General features: G+C 38.0%; 1 protein-coding gene and 1 non-coding gene across 5 annotated transcripts in view; one reads left to right on the forward strand and one right to left on the reverse strand.

Moving 5' to 3' along the window:
• Slc2a3 (solute carrier family 2 member 3) overlaps positions 1-16,246 on the forward strand; it is an 86,708-nt gene extending 70,462 nt beyond the window's left edge. The window contains exons 1-11 of one of the 4 annotated variants that reach the window (XM_076852624.1): positions 2,800-2,835; positions 3,033-3,211; positions 4,643-4,735; positions 5,238-5,398; positions 7,235-7,475; positions 7,783-7,945; positions 8,254-8,441; positions 11,635-11,739; positions 12,071-12,172; positions 12,545-12,748; positions 13,630-16,246. In XM_076852624.1, coding sequence (XP_076708739.1) covers positions 3,197-3,211; positions 4,643-4,735; positions 5,238-5,398; positions 7,235-7,475; positions 7,783-7,945; positions 8,254-8,441; positions 11,635-11,739; positions 12,071-12,172; positions 12,545-12,748; positions 13,630-13,851 — 1,494 coding nt within the window. In that variant the 5' untranslated portion in view covers positions 2,800-2,835; positions 3,033-3,196 and the 3' untranslated portion in view covers positions 13,852-16,246. Of the gene's footprint in view, positions 1-2,799; positions 2,836-2,875; positions 2,919-3,032; positions 3,212-4,642; positions 4,736-5,237; positions 5,406-7,234; positions 7,476-7,782; positions 7,946-8,253; positions 8,442-11,634; positions 11,740-12,070; positions 12,173-12,544; positions 12,749-13,629 lie in introns of those variants that run through there. The other 3 variants (XM_076852626.1, XM_076852625.1, XM_076852627.1) reach the window with 3 other exon arrangements.
• A 1,277-nt stretch (positions 16,247-17,523) lies between these two features.
• On the reverse strand, positions 17,524-17,630 carry LOC143398775 (U6 spliceosomal RNA). Its single transcript, XR_013091359.1, has one exon. It is a non-coding gene; the product is annotated as a U6 spliceosomal RNA (small nuclear RNA).
• Between the last annotated feature and the right edge of the window lie 5,753 nt (positions 17,631-23,383).

Below are 23,383 nucleotides of genomic sequence, written 5' to 3' on the forward strand. Positions count from 1 at the left end.
ATTGTGAGCTAGCTGGTTTCTCAAGGTCTGGGGGTATAGTTTAATGGAGGAGCACTTGCCTAGCATGCATGAGGTCCTAGATTCAATCCCCAGTATTGGGAGGTGGGGGGAGACATTTTGTGACAAAAAATAATAAATAAAAGTCAAAGATTTAAAAAGAAGAAGAATCATCATCATCTAGAAGTAAAGAGGGCATCATGGTTTTCCTACCTTAAGCTGCACTGTGATTCATGTTATATTACATATTTATGTGTGGCTAAGTTTAATTTTAAAGTTGAAGCAGTTTTAAATATTGTTCTACTAGGGCTGGGGTTGTAGCTCAGTGGTAGAGTGCTTGCTTAGCATGTGTGAGGCACTGGTATCAATTCTCAGCACCACATATAAATACACAAAAAATAAAGGTCCAACAGCAACTAAAAAAAATTAAGAAAAAAATTTCTACTAAACACAACTTTGTTGTTCTGGTAGGACTACATATTGCTGCTGAAAGCACGGTCCTTGTCCTTGATGCCAATCCAATAATGAGGACAAGGCTATGAGAAAAAGGAAAAAGAAAGTGTATTGCTTTGCTAGCAAAGGAGAAACACAGGGACTCCTGTCCCAAAGGCTGTGATTCTGCCCATCCACAAGAATGGGGCCTTTTACAGAGGTAATTCAGAGAAAATGAGATTAGGGAGGAGAGGGGGAGGGGAGGGAAAGAAGATCAGGGAGGAGAAGTTTAGGGAAAAGAAGATTGGGAAAAAGGAAAAAAACATGTAAGTTTCAAAGCCAAAAGAGATATAGTCAAAGCATCAAGTGAACCTCTGTTACAATATCACTTTACACAGGGTTTCAAAAACATGCAAAACAAAGAAAGTAAACTCTAGTCATTTTTTCATTGATTACATTCTAAAAATATAATATTTCTGTTATATTTGGTTCAATAATTATTACAATTAATTTCTTTTGTTTCTTTTAAAATTTTTAATATGCCTACTAGAAAATATAGTATGCACAATGGCTTGCATTATATTTCTGTTGGACAGCACTGCCATATAGGGATATTCTTTTTTTCTTTGGCTTCTAAGTTTAGTTGCTGTGGTAATTAATGGGGCTTCTGGCTGCCTGTTTCCTGGAAAGGATGAAATGGGGGAGGAGAAGTGAGATCTCAGGGACAGTTTTCTTTGATGTCATATTTCACTCATCTTCAATTCTCTCTCAGCTAAGGATCGAACTTATAAAGTATCCTTATTTAAGGAAAACAGAAAATATAATCTGATTGGCTTTAGGTCCAGTGGTATCATTTTGGATTGTAGGCCCAGGACCAAAACTCTGAAGGAAGATGAACTTTCCCCATCTCACCATCTAGAAAAATTTTAACTATTTTACCAACTTGCTTCCCCCTACCTCTCACCCCAGTCTCCGGGTACTGAAGGTTGCTTGGCTACAAATTAATGGGCACAGGAATTTGACCATTGATGTTTCCCCTCCAGCAAAGCCTTGATATTATCTCTCACTTACACAACTGTTTAACCACAAACTAAATTGCTTGCTTTGTTTACTTGCATACTGGAGCCGATCTTCTCTCCTATTCATTATCCTTCATCTTCTTCAATTCTCATTTTTCTCATTTTTTCCTATTGTTCGTTTTTTGTGTATAGTGCAGTAATCAGATATTTATCTCAAACTTTTCTTTCAAGAAATTCACAGCCCATAACTAATAAGATATTAATAATCCTTTCCAGGTGTGTGAGAATCATTAACCCTTGTCCCCTTTTTTTAGTTTAAATTTTTTTTTAATTTATATATTTTTAGATGTAGATGGACAAAATACCTTTATTTTTTTATTCATTTATTTTTATGTGGTGCTGAGGATGGAACCCAGTGCCTCACATGTACAAGGCAAGTACTCTACCACTGAGCTATGATGACCCCAGCCCCACTTTTAATTTTTTTATTTTTTAAATGGCACTTGTGTGTGTGTGTGTGTGTGTATGTGTGTGTGTTTTGCTGGGGATTGAAACCAGGGCCTTGTACATGCAGGATGCAGGGCAGGCACTCTTTCAACTGAGTTATACCCCCAACCCCGGCTTTTTTTTAAATGGAAGAAAGGAAACACTAAATTCCTTAAGAGCAGAACTTTCTGATCCTATTCACTGAAGAATCACCACCTTCTTGGAAAGTACCTTAAATAGCAAATATCTGTTTAATCCAATGTGATATTTATTGCATTTCTAGATGCTATAAACCCTGGACTAGAGGCAAATCATTGCAGAATTAAGAAGGGGTGTTGTGGCAAATGGTATTAAGGAATTTGGATTGTATTATAACAGTTAATCTCTCCTTCCTACAGCCCAACAGAGTTAGTCTGACTCCTAGAAATTCAGTTTTAGTCCATCCTAGGTGAGATTATGCTAATCAGAGGACAAGTAGAGCTAAAAACTGGTCAAAATTCTTCTCCCAAATTTTTTTTTTTTTGGCCAGATTGACCTTACTTTCTTTTCAAGATTTGTACACCCAACCTATAATTTAAAAAGCAGCTGATAAATTATAGGATTATGAATTCTTTCTGCTTACAGTCTTTCAAACCGTTTTGAATCTGATAGAAGCGCCTATTCAATTTTGCCTTATATAGATAAATTTATTTTCTCTTTGTAGATTGATTCAATTCCGAGCAGATTCAAGAGCTAAAAGTCATGTATTTGCCCTCCCTCCAGGCTTTTCTGGTAGCATTTTGTCTGTGAAACTAAGAGGCTGTAACTGCTATTAGTAAAAGGAAGGGATCTGTATGAGCTTTAAAAAGAGAAAGAAAAGAGGAGGTGGAGAGTGACAGGATGTGGTTTTAAAAGGGATGGGGTAATTGCCTGGAAGGGGGAGGGGGCTGAGGGTGTGGAGAGGAGCTCCGAAGTTCTGATAATACAGTTCGCTAAATTCCTGAGGTCGGATTATTTGGGGGCGGGGTAGTTTGTGGGTCGGGGATGGGGTTAGGGGCGGAGAAAGGTTTACGAGCTCCACCTTTTGCAGAGATTATAAATAGACTTGTTCCAAACCAGAGCTAGAGATGCTGTATTGGTGAGAGTGGGTACCGATCGCAGCTGAAGACGTGAAGAGAACTTGCTGCCGAGGACATTTTGAAGGTTTTGTTGGCTGGAAGAGGCGTCTCTGGAATTCCATCCCAGATCTTTCTTCAGGATTTGAAGAAAATTAAATTAGGACCATGGGGACACAGAAGGTAAGGATGATACTGTTGTTTTGGCTTGTTTGTGGTACTCGGAGGACGGCAAATCTAGATGCCGATTATCGTGTTCTGTTTTATTTTAACTCACTAAGCCATCTTAAGGCCTTTTTTTCATTTCTCCTTCAGCCTGTGAAGCAACAGTTTAACCAGTTCTCTCTGAATGTCACACATGATAAAGAGAATATCCTGCTTCCATTCACCTTTCTCTCATAGCAAAGTCACTGCAGAAGTTTTGTTTGCTTCTCAATTTTATTTTACATAAGTATACCATGAGATGGTTGCCTAGTCAGAGGATTAGGGCTGCTGATTGTGTGGCTTAAAGTGTGGGTCTCAGATCCAGCAAGACTCTGGTTGGTTTGGGAGTACAGGTCATGTGTCCAGCCCTCTGTAACCTTATGGAATTCCTTGAATAATAAGAGAATTCCAGTTGTCATCATTGTGATTGTGAGTGCAGGATATATTAATATATTATTCTGGGTGGTGTATGCAGTATTTGTAGGGGAGAAAAGCATTTGCACTAAGATAAAATTATTTGAAAATAAAGGAAATTAGGGAAAAGGGTTGAAAGGAGATGGGACAAAAAAAAAAAAAAAGGCCCTCATGATGGTGAGAGGGGAACCATGGGGTTTTACTAAAAGGAAAAGGATTTAACAGAAAGAGCTTTGTAGCAGCAGAGTCCTGAGGGGTGCTTCTGCTCAGTGGGCCTGAGGCGGCTGCCACCAGTCATGGGGAAGGTCAGTTCGCCTACAGAAGCTCCCAGCCTGTCACCTTGTCTGACCTAAGTGAAAAGGAGTTTAAAATAAGAAAAGATTGAAGACATTGTGAGGGAGCCTTGGAGGATGGCCTCACGTGTAAGATTGGAGCTGCCCACTTGCTGTCTTGAATAATTTCCCAGCTAGGTGAGAGATGATTGGTTGATTCTCCCTCTAGGAGATGTTTCCTAATGTTGGAAGTAAGCAAGTATCCTCCCCTGCTATACTGTAGCAGTATAGTATTTAGTAACCAGGCCAACTTGGGGCCAGCATGTAGCACATGTCTATAGTAGTTTACAAGATCCAGAGGTAAGAGAAGCCCAGTGATGAACCCACCACCATTTATGTGTATTTATTCTAGGGTACTGCTAAGAATACACTGGATCTGTTTGCAAAATAATCAGTTCTTAGGAATTCCAAGGATATCTTTTCCTCTGCCCTTCCAATCCTGGACTTCAGTTTTATGCTTGCCTTTTCGTGGTGCAGTTTTTAAAATGCTCCCAAACCAACTAACCAGGTCCTCTGAACCTGTTTTCCAATTTTTTCTAAATCTTGTATTTTTGTCCTCTTCCTATCACTCAGGACAGGTTCTCCTGGTCCATTTCTATAATTAGTAAGAGACAATCATCAGTTAAAAAAAATTGTTTCCTCCCTGTCTTCCTCTACTCCTCAGGTGACCCCATCTCTGATCTTTGCTGTCTCTGTTGCTACAATTGGCTCTTTCCAGTTTGGCTACAACACTGGAGTCATCAATGCTCCTGAGACTGTGAGTACCAGTCATTTAGATTCTGACTATGGAATAAGGGAAGTATTCTTTTATTTTAAGAAGGGTTTCAAAAAAATTCAGAATTTAAGACATTTTTTGTCTTGCCTGGCTAAGACAGAAGAGGGGGAATGTATTGGGAATGTCTAGGTGAGTCACTTAAAGAAAGCAAAAAGCTTATTTGTTCCCCTATACCCTGGGCTGGTCCTTCCTCTTACCCTCTAGTGATAACACTTCCTGTATTATCCCTTAGGGGTTAGTAACAAAGAAGTGGTGGAGGGGGGTGCAGAGGTGGAGGTAGGGGGAGGGGGGCACTCTTAAGAGAGTTGGGGCAGACAATATCACTGCTGCCACCTACTGGGATTTTTCAGACATCCCGTGATTCCCTGCCTATAAAGCCATAGCAATGCTGTCCTTTTAAGGAGGAAACAATCCCTAATTTTTGTCTCTTGTTCTCATCCAACTGTAACAAGTCTGCTCTTCCTCCAACCATTTTATTTTGCAGATCATAAAAGACTTTCTCAACTATACTTTGGAAGAGAGGTTAGAAGACCTTCCTAGTAAAACATTGCTGACAACCCTCTGGTCCTTGTCTGTGGCCATCTTCTCTGTTGGTGGCATGATGGGCTCCTTTTCCGTTGGACTCTTTGTCAACCGCTTTGGCAGGTATTGACCAGAAATTGGAAGTGGGCTATACAGGTTGCTTTGAAGATAAGCATAGAAAATTAGATCAGGGAGATGATGATCCATCTTAATGAGACTCATCAAATTCCAATCGATAAATATGTGGTCCACCTGGCTCTGAATATGACTGCTCTTGCTTGAATTTCTACTGCCTTGAACTCCCACTCAGCCTTCAAGAGATGGGCCATGTGAGTGATGGGCCTTTGCAGTCTGACTTATGTTAATTTGGAATTATTCTCTAGAAACTTCAACTCTAAAGTTTCCCAGAGTGTTTTTATTTAAAAAGTTAGAAGTTGTTTGCTTTTCTAAATAGTTGGGGTTTCATGCAAATCTTTTCATTATTTTATATATTTGAAATATTTCAAAAAATATATTTGAAATCCTTGCTTTCTGACAAATGTGGATAATGGCCAAGTAATTGAATTTCTCCCTAAAAGAGAAAAATGAATATTCTCACTTAACCCTAGCTTAATAAAATGTTTTAGAGGGTAGGATATTGTCAGTAATGACTGAAGGAACAATTTAGTTTGTCAATTAGATGTTCTAGGGATACAAATGGAATTTAAGTTTGCAAATAAAACACCTATTTAATGTGATGATGTTTAATTCTTACGTTATTTATTCATGTATTTGTTTTTTGTGGTACTGGAGATCAAACCAGGCCTTGTGTTGGCACATACCTGTAAACCCAGAAACTCAGGGCTGAGGCAGGAAGATCACAGTTCAAGGCTAGCTTCTGCAATTTAATGAGGTCCTGTCTCAAAACAAACAAAAAAGGCCAGTGAAGTTGCTCAGTGGTAGAGTACCCTGGTTCAATCCCTGTGCTACCTAAGTCTTCATTTTTGTTTTACTGTTTTGGTAGAGGGTGTTGACTCCACTATCTGAGCTACATTCCCAGTCCTTTTTATTTTTTATTTTTGAGACAGGATCGTGCTGAGTTGCAGAGGTTGGCCTCAAATTGATCATTGTGCCAACTCTCAATATTAATTGTTAATATCATTACCACAGTATAGCCTAGAGACTATTTTGAGTATAATTTTCTGTGATATAGAAAAACTTTTGCCTGAATTAATTTGCTATCATTATAGTATTGGTGATATCTATACATTGCATAAAAGGCATTAAAAAGCACTTAATGGCAACTGGGAATGTAGCTTGGTGGTAGGGTGCTTGCCTAAAATACATGAGGCCCTAGGTTCAATCCCCAGCACAGGAAAAGAAATCATTTAATGGGGCTGAGGGTATAGCTCAGAGGTAGCATTTACCTAACATGTCCAAAGGACCTGAGTTTGATCGCCAGCAATCAAATAAAATAAAGGTATAAAATGATTAGCACTGATCCAAAAATGTCTGTGTGTTGGTAGACCAGCTGTGTCAGAATTGCTGGCCAAGGGCAATTGTTCTCAAAGTTCACATCACCTGGAGGGCTTTTCAGAACACTGCTGGGACATGTCCCCAGAGTCAGATCTAATGATTAAATCTAGATGAAGTGGAAGAGTTAATTTCTAGGAGATTTCTAACTGTTGTTGGCTGGTTAGATCACTTTTTGAGAACTGCTTGGTAGGATGCTTGGTAGGATCTTAGGTTACAGCTGGGACTTGCACAAAGTCTTAAATGTTCTTTGAGTTTTATGTATGAAGAAGTTTAAAAACCATTGTTCCAACTAGAAATGTTCCAAGGATAGAAAATGGAAAAGAAAATTTAAGCCACAGGAGAAAATAAGAGCCTGCAGAAGGGCAAAACATTGAGGAAAGAAAAGTAGAGATTAGGATCTTCTCACTTTACTAACCTTACTTTTGTCTCTGGTTCACCTGATAGGCGCAATTCAATGCTTATAGTCAACCTGTTGGCTGTTGCTGGTGGCTGCCTCATGGGGTTCTGCAAGATTGCTGAGTCCGTTGAGATGTTAATCCTGGGCCGCTTGATTATTGGACTTTTCTGTGGACTCTGTACAGGTTTTGTGCCCATGTACATTGGAGAAGTATCTCCTACTGCTCTGCGGGGTGCCTTTGGCACTCTCAACCAGCTGGGGATCGTCATTGGGATTCTGGTGGCTCAGGTACCCTATAATTTCTTACTTAATGAGTGTTAGTTTCATGTTCATTGAATGAAGTAACATAGATTAAGAACTCAAAAGGATGACTGGCACACATTCAATTGTATATGGTGTATGTGTGTGTACACATAGTTTCAGTTAACGTTACTATAGCTCATAGATTGTAGCTCTTGAAGCAAGCAGGACAAAAAAGGGTAAGAAACACAATTTATCTTTTTTCTGTGTTAAAAGAATGATGATTTTTAAACTTTTAAAAATGAACTTGTGGCCTAGGAAGTATGGGGTTTATAATATTATCTTTGATTTCTAGATATTTGGTCTGGAATTTATCCTGGGATCTGGAGATCTGTGGCCTGTGCTGTTGGGCTTAACAATTATTCCAGCTATCCTACAAAGTATAGCCCTTCCATTTTGCCCTGAAAGTCCTAGATTCTTGCTCATTAATAGAAAAGAAGAGGAGAATGCTAAGAGGAGTAAGTATCTTTCAGACCTCATAATAAGAATGACACTCCCTTTAACTTGGTCCTGCCTTGTACAGTTCCCACTACCTCCTATTAGCCCATTTAGCTGTAAATACGCCAATTGATCAATCCTTTGAGGTTAGAGCCTTTATGAGCTAATCACTTGAACATGGCTCCTTGGGGACTCATGAGCCTCTGGGGGACACACCAAATCCAAACTACAACAGTCCCTTCATTTGAAATGGCTTCTTCCTAGCTGTGTGAAAGGAATTGGGGGCAGCACAATGTCTTTATCCTTTTCATTTCTTTCTTTTTACCAGTCCTCCAACGGTTATGGGGCACACCAGATGTGAACCAGGATATCCTAGAAATGAAAGAAGAGAGTGTTAGAATGTCACAAGAAAAGCAAGTCTCTGTGCTGCAGCTCTTTAAGTCACCCAACTACCAACAACCCCTCCTCATTTCCATTGTGCTCCAGCTCTCCCAGCAGCTCTCTGGGATCAATGCTGTGAGTATCTACTTTTAGGTCAAAGGAATCCTACAGTATTTCACTTAAAACCTGATCAGCCAGGCATGGTGGTATGATCCTGTGTTCCCAGCTACTCTGGAGAGCATCGCTTGAATGCAGGAGTTCAAGAATGCCTGGTGAACAGCATTGAAAGACTCCCACCTCAAAAACATTAAAATGCTGGGGTTGTGGCTCAGTGGTAAAGCGCTTGTCTAGCACAAGTGAGGCACTGGGTATGATCCTAGCACCACATTAAAAAAATGAATAAAATAAAGATATTATGTCCATCTACAACTAAAAAATATTAAAAAAAAATAAGGAATGAGTAGTTTTAGATGTAGTTCTTTTTTTTTTATTTTATTTTATTTTATTTTTTTATTGGTTATTCAAAACATTACAAAGATTTCAGAATCACATCGGTTACACATTGTAGTTCTTAAGGCACTCAGAAAATACTGATTATTTAGTTTTTGACTGAGTTTTATTTTTGTTTTTTAAAATTATATCTATATTTCACAAGGAGGAAAATAGAATGAAAATTTTATTGTCCTTAGTCTTAGAAATGAATTAATATTTGTCCTCTTCCAAATTTTTTCACCATATTGGCATCACATATTTATCTTTTCCTACTAACTTTTTGATGCTGGGCCTTGCACATGCTATACCACTAAGCCACATTCCCAAACCTAATCTTCTTTGACCACTCATTTTTTTATTTCTTTAACTGATCTAGCTTATGATGTCATCAAAGATAATGTTGATAATGTAAACTATACAACTTAAGTAGATCCTAGAATTTATACACCTTGGCTTTTTTTCCCAGGACTTTATAGTCTAGAATCAGAAATTAACTACAGAAGAATGATTTTTATAGCTAAAAGTGGATGGCAAAATAGAAGTTGCCTTTGTATAGTATGCAAATATTAGCTTCCTGCTTTTGAGCATGGGTTATGATAAGAGAATGTTTTCCTATACTTTCTGTCCATTTGCAGATAAAATATTTGGATGTGAAAATTACTCTTGCCCATCTCTTTAAATTCTGACTCATTCCTGCAATTCCATCAGTCTTTGATCAATGTGATCAAATAATTTTCTAACAAAGGTCTTTTTGCAAAACACTTGGTACTCAATATCTTGGTACCTGTAATCCCAATTTCTACTTCAGAAGCTGAGGTGGGAGGATTTTAACATAGTGAGACCCCCATCTTGGGGATGGTGGAAGAAATTGGTTTCGGATCTGTTCTCCTTCCTAGCATACAAATAGAAGGATATTTTGGTGTGTTTTGCGAGTTGGGGTTCTGGGAATCAAACTCTAGGGCATGCTAAACGCACTCTACAACCCCAGCCCTGGATACTTATATTTAAAGTAGCAATGCTGAGCCAGGCAAAACAGTGTGTGCATGTAGTCCCAGATGCATGGGAGATTGAGACAAGAGAATCACTTGAGGCCAGCCTGGGCATTGTAGCAGGACCCAGGCTCAAAAATATAAAAGGGATATAATAATAGCAGTAGTACTTCTTGTGAGACTCTTTTTATCAGAATCTAGGAGGAAACAGTTAGAAAAAGCCTCGCAGTCTGAAATTTCCTCATTTCAAAATGATGATCGGCTATATTACTAGAATAAAATATGTTCCCAAGGCTTTCAAAGCAGCAGGACTGGAAGTGAATTGAGGCCCTTAGGTACAAACAAGCCCAGCCCTGGAAATAAAGAATAACACTCAATGTGCCTCCCTTGCTGCCTCACCCTAGTCCCTGCTCTGCAAAACAGGATCAGAAAAACAGCAAATGACAGGAGCACTCTGTAGGAGAGACTTGTTCCACTTCAGGAAATGGTGTGTAAGTTTATTATTGAACTAAGATGGCTCCCAATTTAGTCAGGGACTAGATTTTGCAATTGGAATAGTCTAACCCAAAACTGTCTGCATTAGAGTTATAGGGTGGGAATCCTGAGCCACTGAATCAATATCATGTAAACAGCCTGGAAATTCTTTTCTCTAGAAAGTAAACGATACAGAACAGGCTTGGAAATCACTTGTTTTCTAACTTCCCTTAAAGGCAGATGGGTAAGATAGGACAGTCTTTACCTAATAGTAAACTGCTTTTTTAGATGAGGATGTAGGATTTAGCATACTTAGCTTAATTGTACTAGACAGCAAAGTAACCTTACTATAAGAAATTTGTTTGAGATATGTATGTACATTAGTTTGTTTGGGTTTTTGTTTGTTTCTTTGTACTGGGGATTGAGACAGGGTCTCTCCAAGTTACCCAGCAGGCCTTGAACTTGTGATCCTACTGCCTCAGCTACCAGAATCAGTGGGATTTCAGGAATGTGCTACCATGCCTAATTTGTAATTTTATTTTAGAAGATATAAATATGTATACTCTCCACGTTAGATACTAGAGATTTGAAGAGTTGTTTTTTGAAGATAAATTCCAGTGTAAAGAGATATATCCAAAAGACTGGGGAATGTTGCTATAGCAGCAAATACTCTGGGTGAAGTCATGAACTCCAGAGCTGGACCTGAGGGATCTAGATGTTACCTTGTTACCATACAGTCTGAGAACAACCCTACATTTTAGCCTAATGCCCAACAAATAATACTGAGGTTGGGGGTGTACCCCAGTGGTAGAGTGCTTGCCTAGTGTGTAAAAGGCCCTGGGTTTGGTCCCCAGCACCACAAAAACAAAAGTACAAAAAAGAATAATTTTATTTCATAGTGTAAAGTAAATAAAATTAATAGCTGGTATTAATTCCTTTCCTTGGAAAGTACTGAGGTCTAGGAAATCCATTCTAACACTGCTTATTATATGATAAAGCTAAGGTTTTTCAGTTTCTTCACTGTCAAAGTAAGACTCTCAATGTTCATATCAATATCTTGAGTTTGGGGAAGAGTCCATTAAAGTTCTTAGTAGGACTTAAATCTTTATATGAATTAATAAAGTGAAATAATGAATAATAAAAGGATCAATGGGAATGAGCATTAGAAGAAAAATTCAAATGAGTAGCTGGAATGGAGCAGAATTAAGAGAATGGAATAAGATAGAGAAGACAATTCATTTGCAGAAGAATACTGTGCACAAAGACTCTAGAAAAGACATCTTACCTCCTGGGACCCTGAGTTTAGTTTTTGAGAGTTGTATTTAACTGTTACACATAATCATATCAAAGGTATGTCTTTTGTTTGTTTTTAGGTGTTCTATTACTCAACAGGAATCTTTAAGGAAGCAGGTGTTGATGAGCCAATATATGCTACCATTGGAGCCGGTGTTGTTAATACTATTTTCACTGTAGTTTCTGTAAGTTGAACACTTGGATGATTTTGAAGGGGGGACGAAAAGAGGAAATCTGTTCAAAGACGAATTGCGTGTCCTTCAACCACCATACCATCAGTTAGCTGTCTTTTGTTGCATTCCTCTTTGGGAAAAAGAATATTGTAGTCGTCTTCACTCTTCAAGCAAAGATGGAATGACAGGAAAGGGGGAGGTAGAAGGATTATATATGCAACTGGAGAAAGATAGTTGTGGCTATAGCAAATATCCTGCTGTTGGTAAGGCAGATTTCTAGTAGCTCTTAACTGGGTTTTCATGAAATGGAAACCAGAAGTTTCATGTTATGTTCTTCTTTCAGCTGTTTCTGGTGGAAAGGGCAGGAAGAAGGACTTTACATATGATAGGCCTTGGAGGAATGGCTGTATGTTCCATCATCATGACTATTTCTTTGTTATTGAAGGTGAGTGTTCTTTGAGTGAAGTAAAGGGGAATGGTATGGAGGTTACATTTGACTCCCCTGCAAGGGATGGGTTGTTGAGGTTGAAGTTCATTGATAAAGTCAAATTTAAGAGGTGCAAGATAACCCAGAGTGTTTAAGATCATCAGAGCATTTAACCTAATATTATCCTTAACCTGTGTAAGATATGGCTTATAAGTGAGATCACAGAATTGAAATTTCAGAAACCTAAGGTTCTGGATTCCAAATCCAGTAATTGCACTGTACCACAGGATAGAAGGAACTTGCCATTTAATCAGCTCTCATCTAAGTGAAACTAGACCCCTGGATCACACTTCTTTAATATCAAATTTCTTCCATTTCTTCCTCTTACAGGATAACTATAATGCAATGAGCTTTGTCTGTATCACAGCTATCTTGATCTATGTGGCCTTCTTTGAGATTGGACCAGGCCCTATTCCATGGTTTATTGTGGCTGAACTCTTTGAACAGGGACCACGCCCAGCGGCCATGGCAGTGGCTGGTTGTTCTAACTGGACCTCCAACTTTTTGGTTGGACTGCTCTTTCCCTCAGCTGCAGTAAGTAAATTCAAACAAAACAGCTTGTCTTAACCAACCCACTTAGGTCAATATGTTTAAGTTACATCTTAATAATTATTACTGACCTGTGAAGGATTAGATCTCAAGTGCTTTAAATCAGTTTTTTCTCATTTTCATGAAAAATAGAAAAATAAATAACAGAAAAGATTAAAGCAGGAGGGCAAAACTGGGAACTTTGTTTTTGGAGTACTAGGGATTGATCCCAGGGACACTCTACCACTAAACTACATCCTTGGCCCCTTTTGTTTATTTTGAGATAGGGTCTCACTAAACTGCCGAGGCTGGCCTCCAATTTCAGGCTTAATATGGAAATTTTTAAAGACTACTATTCTGAGATGATGTTTGTTTGCCTAAAATCAGAATGATACTGAGCCTCAAAGGATTCCAAATCCATTCTTAATTCATAATTTTAATTTGCATTAATGACTTCATGATTTTAAAATGCTTAGTAGGAGGCCAACCTCAGCAGTACACACACCTATAATCCCAGAATCTCTGGAGGCTGAGACAGGATAGAAAGACCTGCCTGGGCAATTAATTTAGTAAGACCTTGTCTCAAAAAATAAAAAGAGCTAGTGGTGTAGCTCAGGGGTAAAGAACCCCAGGTTCAAATAAATCAAATGGTTTGCAGGTATTGGAAAGCAGCTAACTTTAGTGAATAGAAAATGAAAATAAAAAATTGCAGAGAAACATAGGAAGTTAGCAATGGCATTGTGAAGGAATCTCTGAAGAAACCTTGCATTAAATTAACCATTAAATATAGAGGGGCTTGAGGCCTATTAGAGACATAGCTGTGAAGGAAATCATCAGTGACCAGATTTTTACGTGAACCTTTTTTTTTTTTTTTTCCCTTTTTCTAGGCCTATTTGGGAGCCTATGTTTTTCTTATCTTCGCCACTTTCCTCATTATCTTCCTGATCTTCACCTTCTTCAAAGTCCCTGAGACTAGAGGCAGGACTTTTGAGGATATCACAAGGGCCTTTGAAGGGCATGGTAATGAGTCCAATAATAGAGCTGGGAAAGGCTCTGTGGGGGAGATGAACAGCAGCCAGCCTGCTAAGGAGAACACCACCAATGTCTAGTCAGACCTCCTTCCACCTCTCTCCCAACATGGAAAGCAACCTCTCCCTGAATAGAGAGAGAGACTTCATCAGGATGAACCCAGGACTGCTTCCGAATGCTGCTACTTGATTCCCTTCTCATCCCACACACTTCTGAACACTCAGATGAACCCAGTGTTGGGGTTAGTCAGATCTTCAATGCTTTTTAAATATTTAATTTCTTGAACATTCTCTCCTGTTTAGGAGAGACCAAGTGAACCGACCTTCTTTATTTCAGGAGGGATTGGCTGCTTGGCATATGACAACGTTGCCAGCTCTTCTTCCCTTAGGTTCTAATTGCCTCACTGGGGCACATAGGGGAGTAAAGAGTTAGGGTGCAGTTCCCCCAACCTCATACTTGTCAGGAAGCAGATATACATAGTGTGGAGGGTTATGGGAAATTAAATAAGAGCACCTTCCTCACTTTCACACAGCTCTGCACAGCAAAGTAACTTGAGTTTTATTTATTTTATCTTCTGGTTTTATTGCATAAATATTTATTTTTTTTAAGTGTAAAGTAATTTTACCAAATAATGAAAATATAAGGAAATAAAGGTTAGAGAGAGGTGTTTAAAGAGGTTCTAGGGCAAAGACGATTTGATACTGGAGAGGTACAACAAGAAGGAAGAATTGAGGAAGAACTATCTGTTGGTGGAGGGTATGTGATATGGTGCCTGAAATCTGCATGTTGCCTAACGACAATGTGTTTCAGACAGAAATTTAGTTTGATTTCTCAGTCATGTGCCTGTATAGAAAAGCTACTGGTTTCCTTTGGGATTTTTCTTTAAGATTATAGTTTATAGTATTACTTGAAATCTAATGTTTATTAAGATGGGTGTTATAGTTAATGGCGGTTGATGGGTTTTAATTTTGGATGGAGTCCAGAGAAGGGAAGGATGTTTATTTGCAGAAAGCCTTCCTAGTCCAAACAACTCCTTCCCCTGATAGTGGACTCATATGCTTTAAGTAATTCCATCACCTATCTGGTGGCAGAGCCCTCCAAATGAGAAACAAACAAACAAAAAAATTGGTTACTGCTTAGGTGTTCGGTATTTCTTCACTTTGTTCTTTAAGATTATATGTTTTAACTTGTTTTAAAGGGATTCAAAGGAAAATGTTTATAGCTAAATTGGAATTTGTAACCTCAGCTCTGGGAGAGGGTTTTTTATTTTTAATTTTTTAAAACAATTATCTAGTTTTAGTATTTTTGCTCTAAGGTCATGGCATGCCTGTCTGTGTCTGTTACGTGTCAAAATTATCCTTATTACCATGTTACCCTGATACTATATCAGGTACCCTTAGGGGACTTGAATCTTTCTGATAGACACATTTGAAATAGTATGAGTAAATGTACAGTGTAGCCCACACTTGAGAGAATATGAATGTATGTGCACTGTCACTTTGCTCTGGTTGAAAGTAGTTTATTGTTCCTTTGTTCCTATAGTCTTCTTTTGGATCGACTGTATTAAAATTCATCCCTATGTACATAGGTAACACTGCCTCTGCTGGGTGGAACTTTAGATTTCTGGTTCATCTGGCTACCTTTCCCTATTGGAGTTGGGGAGAGCTTCTACATCTTGAGGTTGAGGGTGGAGGAGGGTTCAGCCTTACTACAGATGGGAGGGACAATGGGAATAGGAAAGAGTGTAAGATCAGGGCATGTGGCTCTTGGAGATGTTGGATATGGGAAGAAGGAGGCATTCTCTTAGAAGAAACAAAGGAAGACTGGAGTGTTTCAGAGGGTTAGAGATGGTGAGATTTACTCCTGCCCCATAGAGGTCCTGGACACCTCCACAATCATCTCCAAATTCCCCAGTACATTTGTAAGTGGAGATTGGCCCTGATGACACTCAGCCTCTTCCCTTTTTCATAGGTTGCCTGATCTCCCTTCCCTCTTTGGTGCTTACTCATGTCAGACCCTTTAGCCAAACCCTTGCATATAACAGTATTTTACTCTTCAGTTCTCATCATTCCCTCTGGTCATTGAGCCTTTAGAAGAAAACTCACATAGCTATGGAGCAATGCTTTGTTGGAAAAGGGGACTTACCTGACTTTACCTCTTCTGGCTCCTCAGTGAGTTGGCAGTTAAGCAGCGTAGAACTTCTCCCACTTTTCAATGACCAGGTTGTGAATATTTCCATATGGATTTTCTATTAATGTTATTGTGGTTCTTTGTTTTGAAATAAAAATTCTGAATGTACATATGACATCACAAGCTCATTTTTTGTTGTTGTTGTTCTAACTATAACAATAAAGTTAGCTTTAAATCCTGGCTTTGCTTACTGGGTACCTGTTGTGACTTGAGCTAGTTTCTTTGAATATCATATATGAAAATAGCCATACTTGTTTATTATGCAGCTTAAATTTAAAAAGCTTCCCTGCATTACTTTTTATACTCAATAAATTAAGTTGCTTTCTTCAGTGAAAATTATCTGTTGGCTTCTGCTTTTCTCATGCTTCTACTTTCTTCCTCCAGTCTTTGCACTCAAAAATTCATCCTACACTTCTCTCAGGTGATCCATAAGTCACTATCCTATTTAAAATCCAGTCACTTCCAATAAATTACAATAAAAATTAAAGCCCCATAGTGGATCACACAAGCCCTCCAGGTCAAAGTTCCTGTTACCTTTTCAATTTTGATTTACCACATCAGTGAGTGAAAAACAAATTTATAGACAGGACTAGATAACAGCACACCTGTAATCCCAGCAACTCCAGAGGCTGAGGCAGGAGGATCTCAACTTCAATGCCAGCTCAGACAATTTATCAAAATCTTGTCTCAAAATAACAGAATTAGAGGCTGGGATAAGGCCCTGGGTTCGATCCTCAGCACCACATAAAAATAAAAAGGAACTGAGTAGATCTTTCCATCTTCTAAGGTCTTTGATTTCTTTAGGGTTCTATAGTTTTTTTTTTAAGAGAATATTTTAATATTTATTTTTCAGTTTTCAGTGGACACAACATCTTTATTTTATTTTTATGTGGTGCTGAGGATAGAACCCAGCACCCTGTGCATGCCAGGTCAGTGCGTTACCGCTTGAGCCACATCCCCAGCCCTATAGTTTTCATTGTATAGATTTTTCACCTCTTTTGTTGATTCCCAAGTCTTTTTTTTTTTTTTTTTTGAGGCTATTGTAAATGGGATATAGTTTTCCTCATTTCCCTCAGAGGATTTGTTACTGATATACAGAAATGCCTTTGATTTATGGGTGTTGATTTTATATATCCTGCTCCTTTGCTGAACTCATTACTTCTAGAAGTTTTCTGGTGGAGCTCTTTGGGTCTTCTAGGTATAGAATCATATCAGAAAATAGTGCTAATTTATTTTCCCATAAGTATCCCTTTAATTTCTTTCATCTGTCTAATTAGCCAGTGTTTCAAAAACTATGTTAAATAGAAGTGGTGAAAGAGGGCATCCCTGCCTTGTTCCAGTTTTTAGAGGGAATGATTTTAATTTTTCTCCATTTAGAGTGATGTTGACCTGGGGCTTAGCGTAGATAGCCTTTACGATGTTGAGATATGTTCCTGTCATCCCTAGTTTTTCTAGTGTTTTTTGTTTGTTTGTTTTGTTTTATTTTTTATTTTTTTATTATTTCTTACATACATGACAATAGTATAGTGCATTACATTCATAATTTTTTTACATTACAATTCAAAAATATGGAACGCTTCACGAATTTGTGTGTCATCCTTGCGCAGGGGCCATGCTAATCTTCTCTGTATCGTTCCAATTTTAGTATATGTGCTGCCGAAGCGAGCACTGTAGTGTTGTTTTTTTTTTTAAGAGAGAGAGAATCATTTTAATATTTATTTTTTAGTTTTCGGTGAACACAACATCTTTGTTTGTATGTGGTGCTGAGGATCAAACCCGGGTCGCTCGCAGGCCAGGCAAGCGCGCTACCGCTTGAGCCACATCCCCAGCCCCAAGTGTTTTGAACATTAAGGGGCGCTGTATTTTGTCAAATGTTTTTTCTGCATCTATTGAGATGATCATATGATTCTAAAGAAGACCTTAGAAGATGGAAAGGTCTTCCTTGCTCTTGGATAGGCAGAATTAATATTATCAAAATGACCATACTACCAAAAGCACTATACAGATTTAATGCAATTCTGATCAAAATCCCAATGACATTCCTTTAGAAATAGAAAAAGCAATCATGAAATTCATCTGGAAAAATAAGAGACCCAGAATAGCTAAAGCAATTCCTAGCAGGAAGAGTGAAGCAGGTGGCATCACTATACCAGACCTTACTTAAACTATACTATAGAGCAATAGTAAGAAAAACAGCATGGTATTGACACCAAAACAGATTGGTAGACCAATGGTACAGAATAGAGGACACAGACATTAACCTACAAAATTACAATTATATTAGACAAAGGTGCCAAAAACATGCACTGGAGAAAAGATAGCATCTTCAACAAATGGTGTTGGGAAAAGTGGAAATCCATATGCAACAAAATGAAATTAAACCCCTATCTCTCACCATGCACAAAACTCAACTCAAAGTGGATCAAGGACCTAGGAATTAAATCAGAGACTCTGCCTCTAATAGAAGAAAAAGTAGGCTCTAATCTCCATTATGTGGGATTAGGACCCAACTTTCTTAAGACTCCTTGGCGCAAAAATTAAAATGAAGTATCAGTAAATGGAATGGATTCTTCTCAGCAAAAGAAACAATCTGTGAGGTGAATAGAGAGCCTACATCTTGGGAGCAAATTTTTACCCCTCACACATCAGATACAGCACTAATCTCTAGGGTATATAAAGAACTCAAAAAGCCAAACACCAAAGAAAAAAACAAATAACCCAATTGATAAGTGGGTGAAGGACCTGAACAAACACTTCTCAGAAGAGAATATACAATCAATTAACAAATATATGAAAAAAATATTCATCATCTCTAGCAATTAGAGAAATGCAAATCAAAACTACTCTAAGATATTATCTCACTCCAGGCCTATTATGAAGACAACAATAAGTGTTGGCGAGGATGTGGGGGAAAAGGCACACTCATACATTGCTGGTGGGAATGCAGACTGGTACAGCCAATTTGGAAAGCAGTATGGAGATTCCTTGGAAAACTGAGAATGGAACCACCGTTTGACCCAGCTATCCCTCTCCCCAGTTTCTACCCAAAGGACTTAAAAACAGCATACTACAGGGACACAGCCACATCAATGTTTATGTTTATAGCAGCACAATTCACAATAGTTAAACTGTGGAACCAACCTAGATGCCCTTCAGTAGAGAAATGAAATGGATAAAGAAAATGTGATATATACACACAGTGGAATATTACTCAGCAGTAAAAAAGAATAAAATCATGGCATTTGCAGGTAAATGGATGGAGTTGGAGAAGATAATGTTAAGTTAGCCAATCCCTAAAAACCAAATGCTGAAAGTTTTCTCTAAGGTGACTGACTCATAATGGAGTAGGGATGGGGAGCATGGGAGGAATAGAGGAACTCTAGATAGGGCAGAAGCATGGGAGGGAAAGGAAGGGGGCAGACGATTAGCAATGATGGTGGAATGTGATGGACATATTATCCAAAGTACATGTATGGAGGGGGCTAGGGATGTGGCTCAAGCGATAGCGCGCTCGCCTGCCATGCGTGCGGCCCGGTTTCGATCCTCAGCACAACATACAAACAAAGATGTTGTATCCACCAAAAAATAAAAAATAAATAAATAAATATTTAAAAAATTCTCTGAAAAAAAAAAAAAAACAAAGTACATGTATGAAGATCTGAATTGGAGTGAACATACTTTATATATAGAAATATGAAAAATTGTGCTCTATGTGTAATAAGAATTGTGATGCATTCTTCTGTCATGTATTTAAAAAATAAAATCAATTAAATTTTTAAAAATTTTTTAAAAATTAAAAGAAAAAAGGGGAACTAGGGATGTAGCTCAGCCACAGAGCAATCCTAGGGCTCAGTCTTCAGTACAGCAAATAAATAAGCTTGATCATTGATCCCAAATTTTCCTATGCAGGCTTCACCAAGTGTGGTATATACAAGATAGAGTCTAGGGCAGATAGTCTAAAGAAATCCTTGGACTGGAGTACTCAGCAATAGAGCACCTGCTTAGCATGTTTGAGACACTGGGTTCAATCCCCAGCATTAAAAAAAAAAAAAAAAAAAAAAAAAGATCCCTGCATCAAAAGTAAATAAAAGATAAACTTGTGGTTTAGAAGAAGATAGCTATCCTTCTGTTTTGTTTTTATCTTGGCAACTGGGCAGAAGAGGAAAAAAGTCACCAAGGTTTCTTGTGTGTGTGTATGTGTGTGTGTGTGGGGGGGGGAGGTGTGTGCATGAGTGGTCCTGAGGATTGAACCCTGGGATGTTCTACCACCAAGCTATACATTCAGTCCTTTTTATATTTTATTTTGAGACAGTCTCACTAAGTTGCTGAGTCGGTCCTTCAATTTGCAGTCCTGTCTCAGAATCTGAGTCACAAGGATTATAAGAGTGTACCACTGTGCCCAATGTGCCCAACTCAACTCAAGGTTTAATGTACTTAAAATAGGATAACTATTAAATGAATAAGCTTTAGACAAGATAAATTCCAAACAAGTAAAGGGGAGAAATAAACCATGAAAAAACCTGATCAACTTTAAAAGAACATAAAAGTTGTTGGGAAAAGAATAAAAATAAGCATGAAAAACAGTGGATAGTAAGATGATAAAAACAAGCCCAAATAAAAAGTCAACAACAAAAAACATTTTTTTAAAACTTTTTTTTTTTTTTTTTTTTTTTTTGTACAGGGGATTGAACCCAGGGATGTTTAATCACTGAGCCACATCCCCAGCACTTTTTATAAATTTTATTTTGAGACAATATCTGGCCAAGTTGCTTAAGGCCTCAATATATTGCTGAGGCTGGTCTGGATCCTCCTGCTTCAGCCTCCTGAGTCACTGGGATTATAGGCATGAGCTACTGTGTCCAACAGGCAACAACAAACAAACTGAATAAACTTCACAATTAATAGAAAAAGGTTATCAGATTTGATTTTTTTAAATGAGTCTTTAGGGGTTGTGGTTCAGTGGTAGAGCGCTTGCCTAGCATGTGTGAGACACTGAGTTCAATTCTCAGCACCATATATAAATAAAAAAAAATAAAGATCCATTGACAACTAAAACATATTTTAAAAAAATGAGTTTTTTGTTGTTTACATCTAAAACATAAGGACCAAGATAGAAAATATAAGGCTAGAAAAAGGCAAGTCTCAACCAAAGGAAAGCTTGTCATCTATATTCATATCAAATAGCAATTATTGAAGCAAACAGTATAGCAATGAAGAACCAACACCGGAGCTCCCATTTTTTAATGACTTACTATGTGGTAAAACAGTATATGCTGTTTTTTTTTCCTTAGGATAGGAAGAAAATTTTTTTTTTAATTTTTATTGTTGGTTGTTCAAAACATTACATAGTTCTTGATATATCATATTTCACACTTTGATTCAAGTGGGTTATGAACTCCCATTTTTACCCGGTATACAGATTGCAGAATCACATCGGTTACACTTCCATTGATTTACATATTGCCATACTAGTGTCTGTTGTATTCTGCTGCCTTTCCTATCCTCTACTATCCCCCCCTTCTCTCTTTACCCCCTCTACTGTAATTCATTTCTCCCCCTTGTATTTTTTTCCCCTTTCCCCTCACTTCCTCTTGTATGTAATTTTGTATACCCCCAGTATATGCTTTTAACATAAATATTTCAATTTAAAAATTAAAAAATAGGGGCTGGGGATGTGGCTCAAGCAGTAGCGTGCTGACCTGGCATGCGTGCGGCCCAGGTTCGATCCTCAGCACCACATACAAACAAAGATGTTGTGTCCGCCGAAAACTAAAAAATAAATATTAAAAATTATCTCTGTCTCTATCTAGCTCTCTTGCTCTCTCTTTAAATACATACATACATACATACATACATTAATAAAAAATAAACGTAATGACTAGGGTAACTTCATAATGATAAAATGTTTAATTCACCAGGAAATACAACAATTCTAAATTTATATGCCGTGTATTCACTAGCAAAACATTTAAATATAAAAAGCAAAAATAGTAGTCAAGGAGAACATGGCAAATCTATCATAATAATGAATATTTACAAACCTCAATTATTGATAGATGAAGCAAATAAAAGTAAAAATCAATAATTAGGGGCTGGGGATATAACCTAGTGGGAGAGTGCTGGCCTAACATGGACAAATTCCTAGGTTGAATTTCCAGCATAGAAAAAGAAAATAGCAAATGAGATAGTTAGCAAGTGTGATATAATGATATAAATGTTGTACTCAACATTTGCACACACATTACATTAATGCAGTCAACTATGTGCAAAACCATAAATCTAGCCTCAACAAAATCCAAAGAAACAATATATCTGATCATTCATACAATGCAATTATGATAGGGTATTAATAACAATAAAAAGAAAAAGCTCAAAATCCTGGAAATTTAAAAACATTCTTTAAATGAGTTGAAAAAAAATAATGGGTGTACTCAGTGGCGCACGCCTATAATCCTAACTACTTAGGAGGCTAAGTGAGGCAGGAGGACAGCAAGTTCAAAGTCAGCCTCAGTAACTTAGCAAGAACCTGTCTCAAAAAATAGAGCTGAAGACAAAGTTCAGTGATAAAGTATCCTGGGTTGCAAAAAAAGTGTCCAGGGGGTTGGGGGTTGTGGCTCAGTGACAGAGCGCTTGCTTAGCATGTGTGAGGCACTGGTTTGATTCTCAGCACTGCATACAAATAAAGGTCCATTGACAACTAAAAAAAAAAAAAAAAAAATGTGTCCATGGTGTAGCTCAGTGCTAGAGTGCAAAGCATGAAAGAAGAGGCCCTGGGTCCAATTCCCAGTGCGGAAATAAGGAGATAAAATGGAAACTAGAAAAAAAAAAAAAAAAAAAGTTCCTTAATTGGTAAAAAAAAAAAAAAAAAAAAAGAAAGGAAGAAAAATAATCCAGGTACACTGGCACCCACCTATAATTCCAGTGAATTAGAAGACTGAGGCAGGAAGATCCCAAGTTCAAGACCAGCCTCAGCAATTCAGTAAAACCCTCAGCAACTTAGTGAGACCCTGCCCTAAAAAATAAAAAGGACTGGATGGACTGGATATATAGTTCACTGGTAAAGTTCCCCTGAATTCAATACTCCCTACAAAAACAAAACAAAACTATCTTGTGGGAGGTAGCTACAGTGGCACTCAAACTAGAAATTCATGTGTTCTTTGTGTAGTGCTGAGGATGGAACCCAGCGCCACAGTCCCAGCCCCTTTGATGACTTTATTTTTAATATTTATTTTTTAGTTGTAGTTGGATACAATACGTTTATTTTATTTTTATGTAGTGCTGAAGATTGAACCCAGGGCCTCACACGTGTGAGCAAGCACTCTACCACTAAGCCACAACCCCTGCCTTTCATGACTTTTTAATATGTCAATTTACCTACACTGAACTGTAGTCCTCAAAATTCACTTTCTAGCATAGCAGTCC

Source organism: Callospermophilus lateralis, chromosome 4 (genome assembly GCF_048772815.1).
Source record: "Callospermophilus lateralis isolate mCalLat2 chromosome 4, mCalLat2.hap1, whole genome shotgun sequence".
NCBI lineage: Eukaryota > Metazoa > Chordata > Mammalia > Rodentia > Sciuridae > Callospermophilus > Callospermophilus lateralis.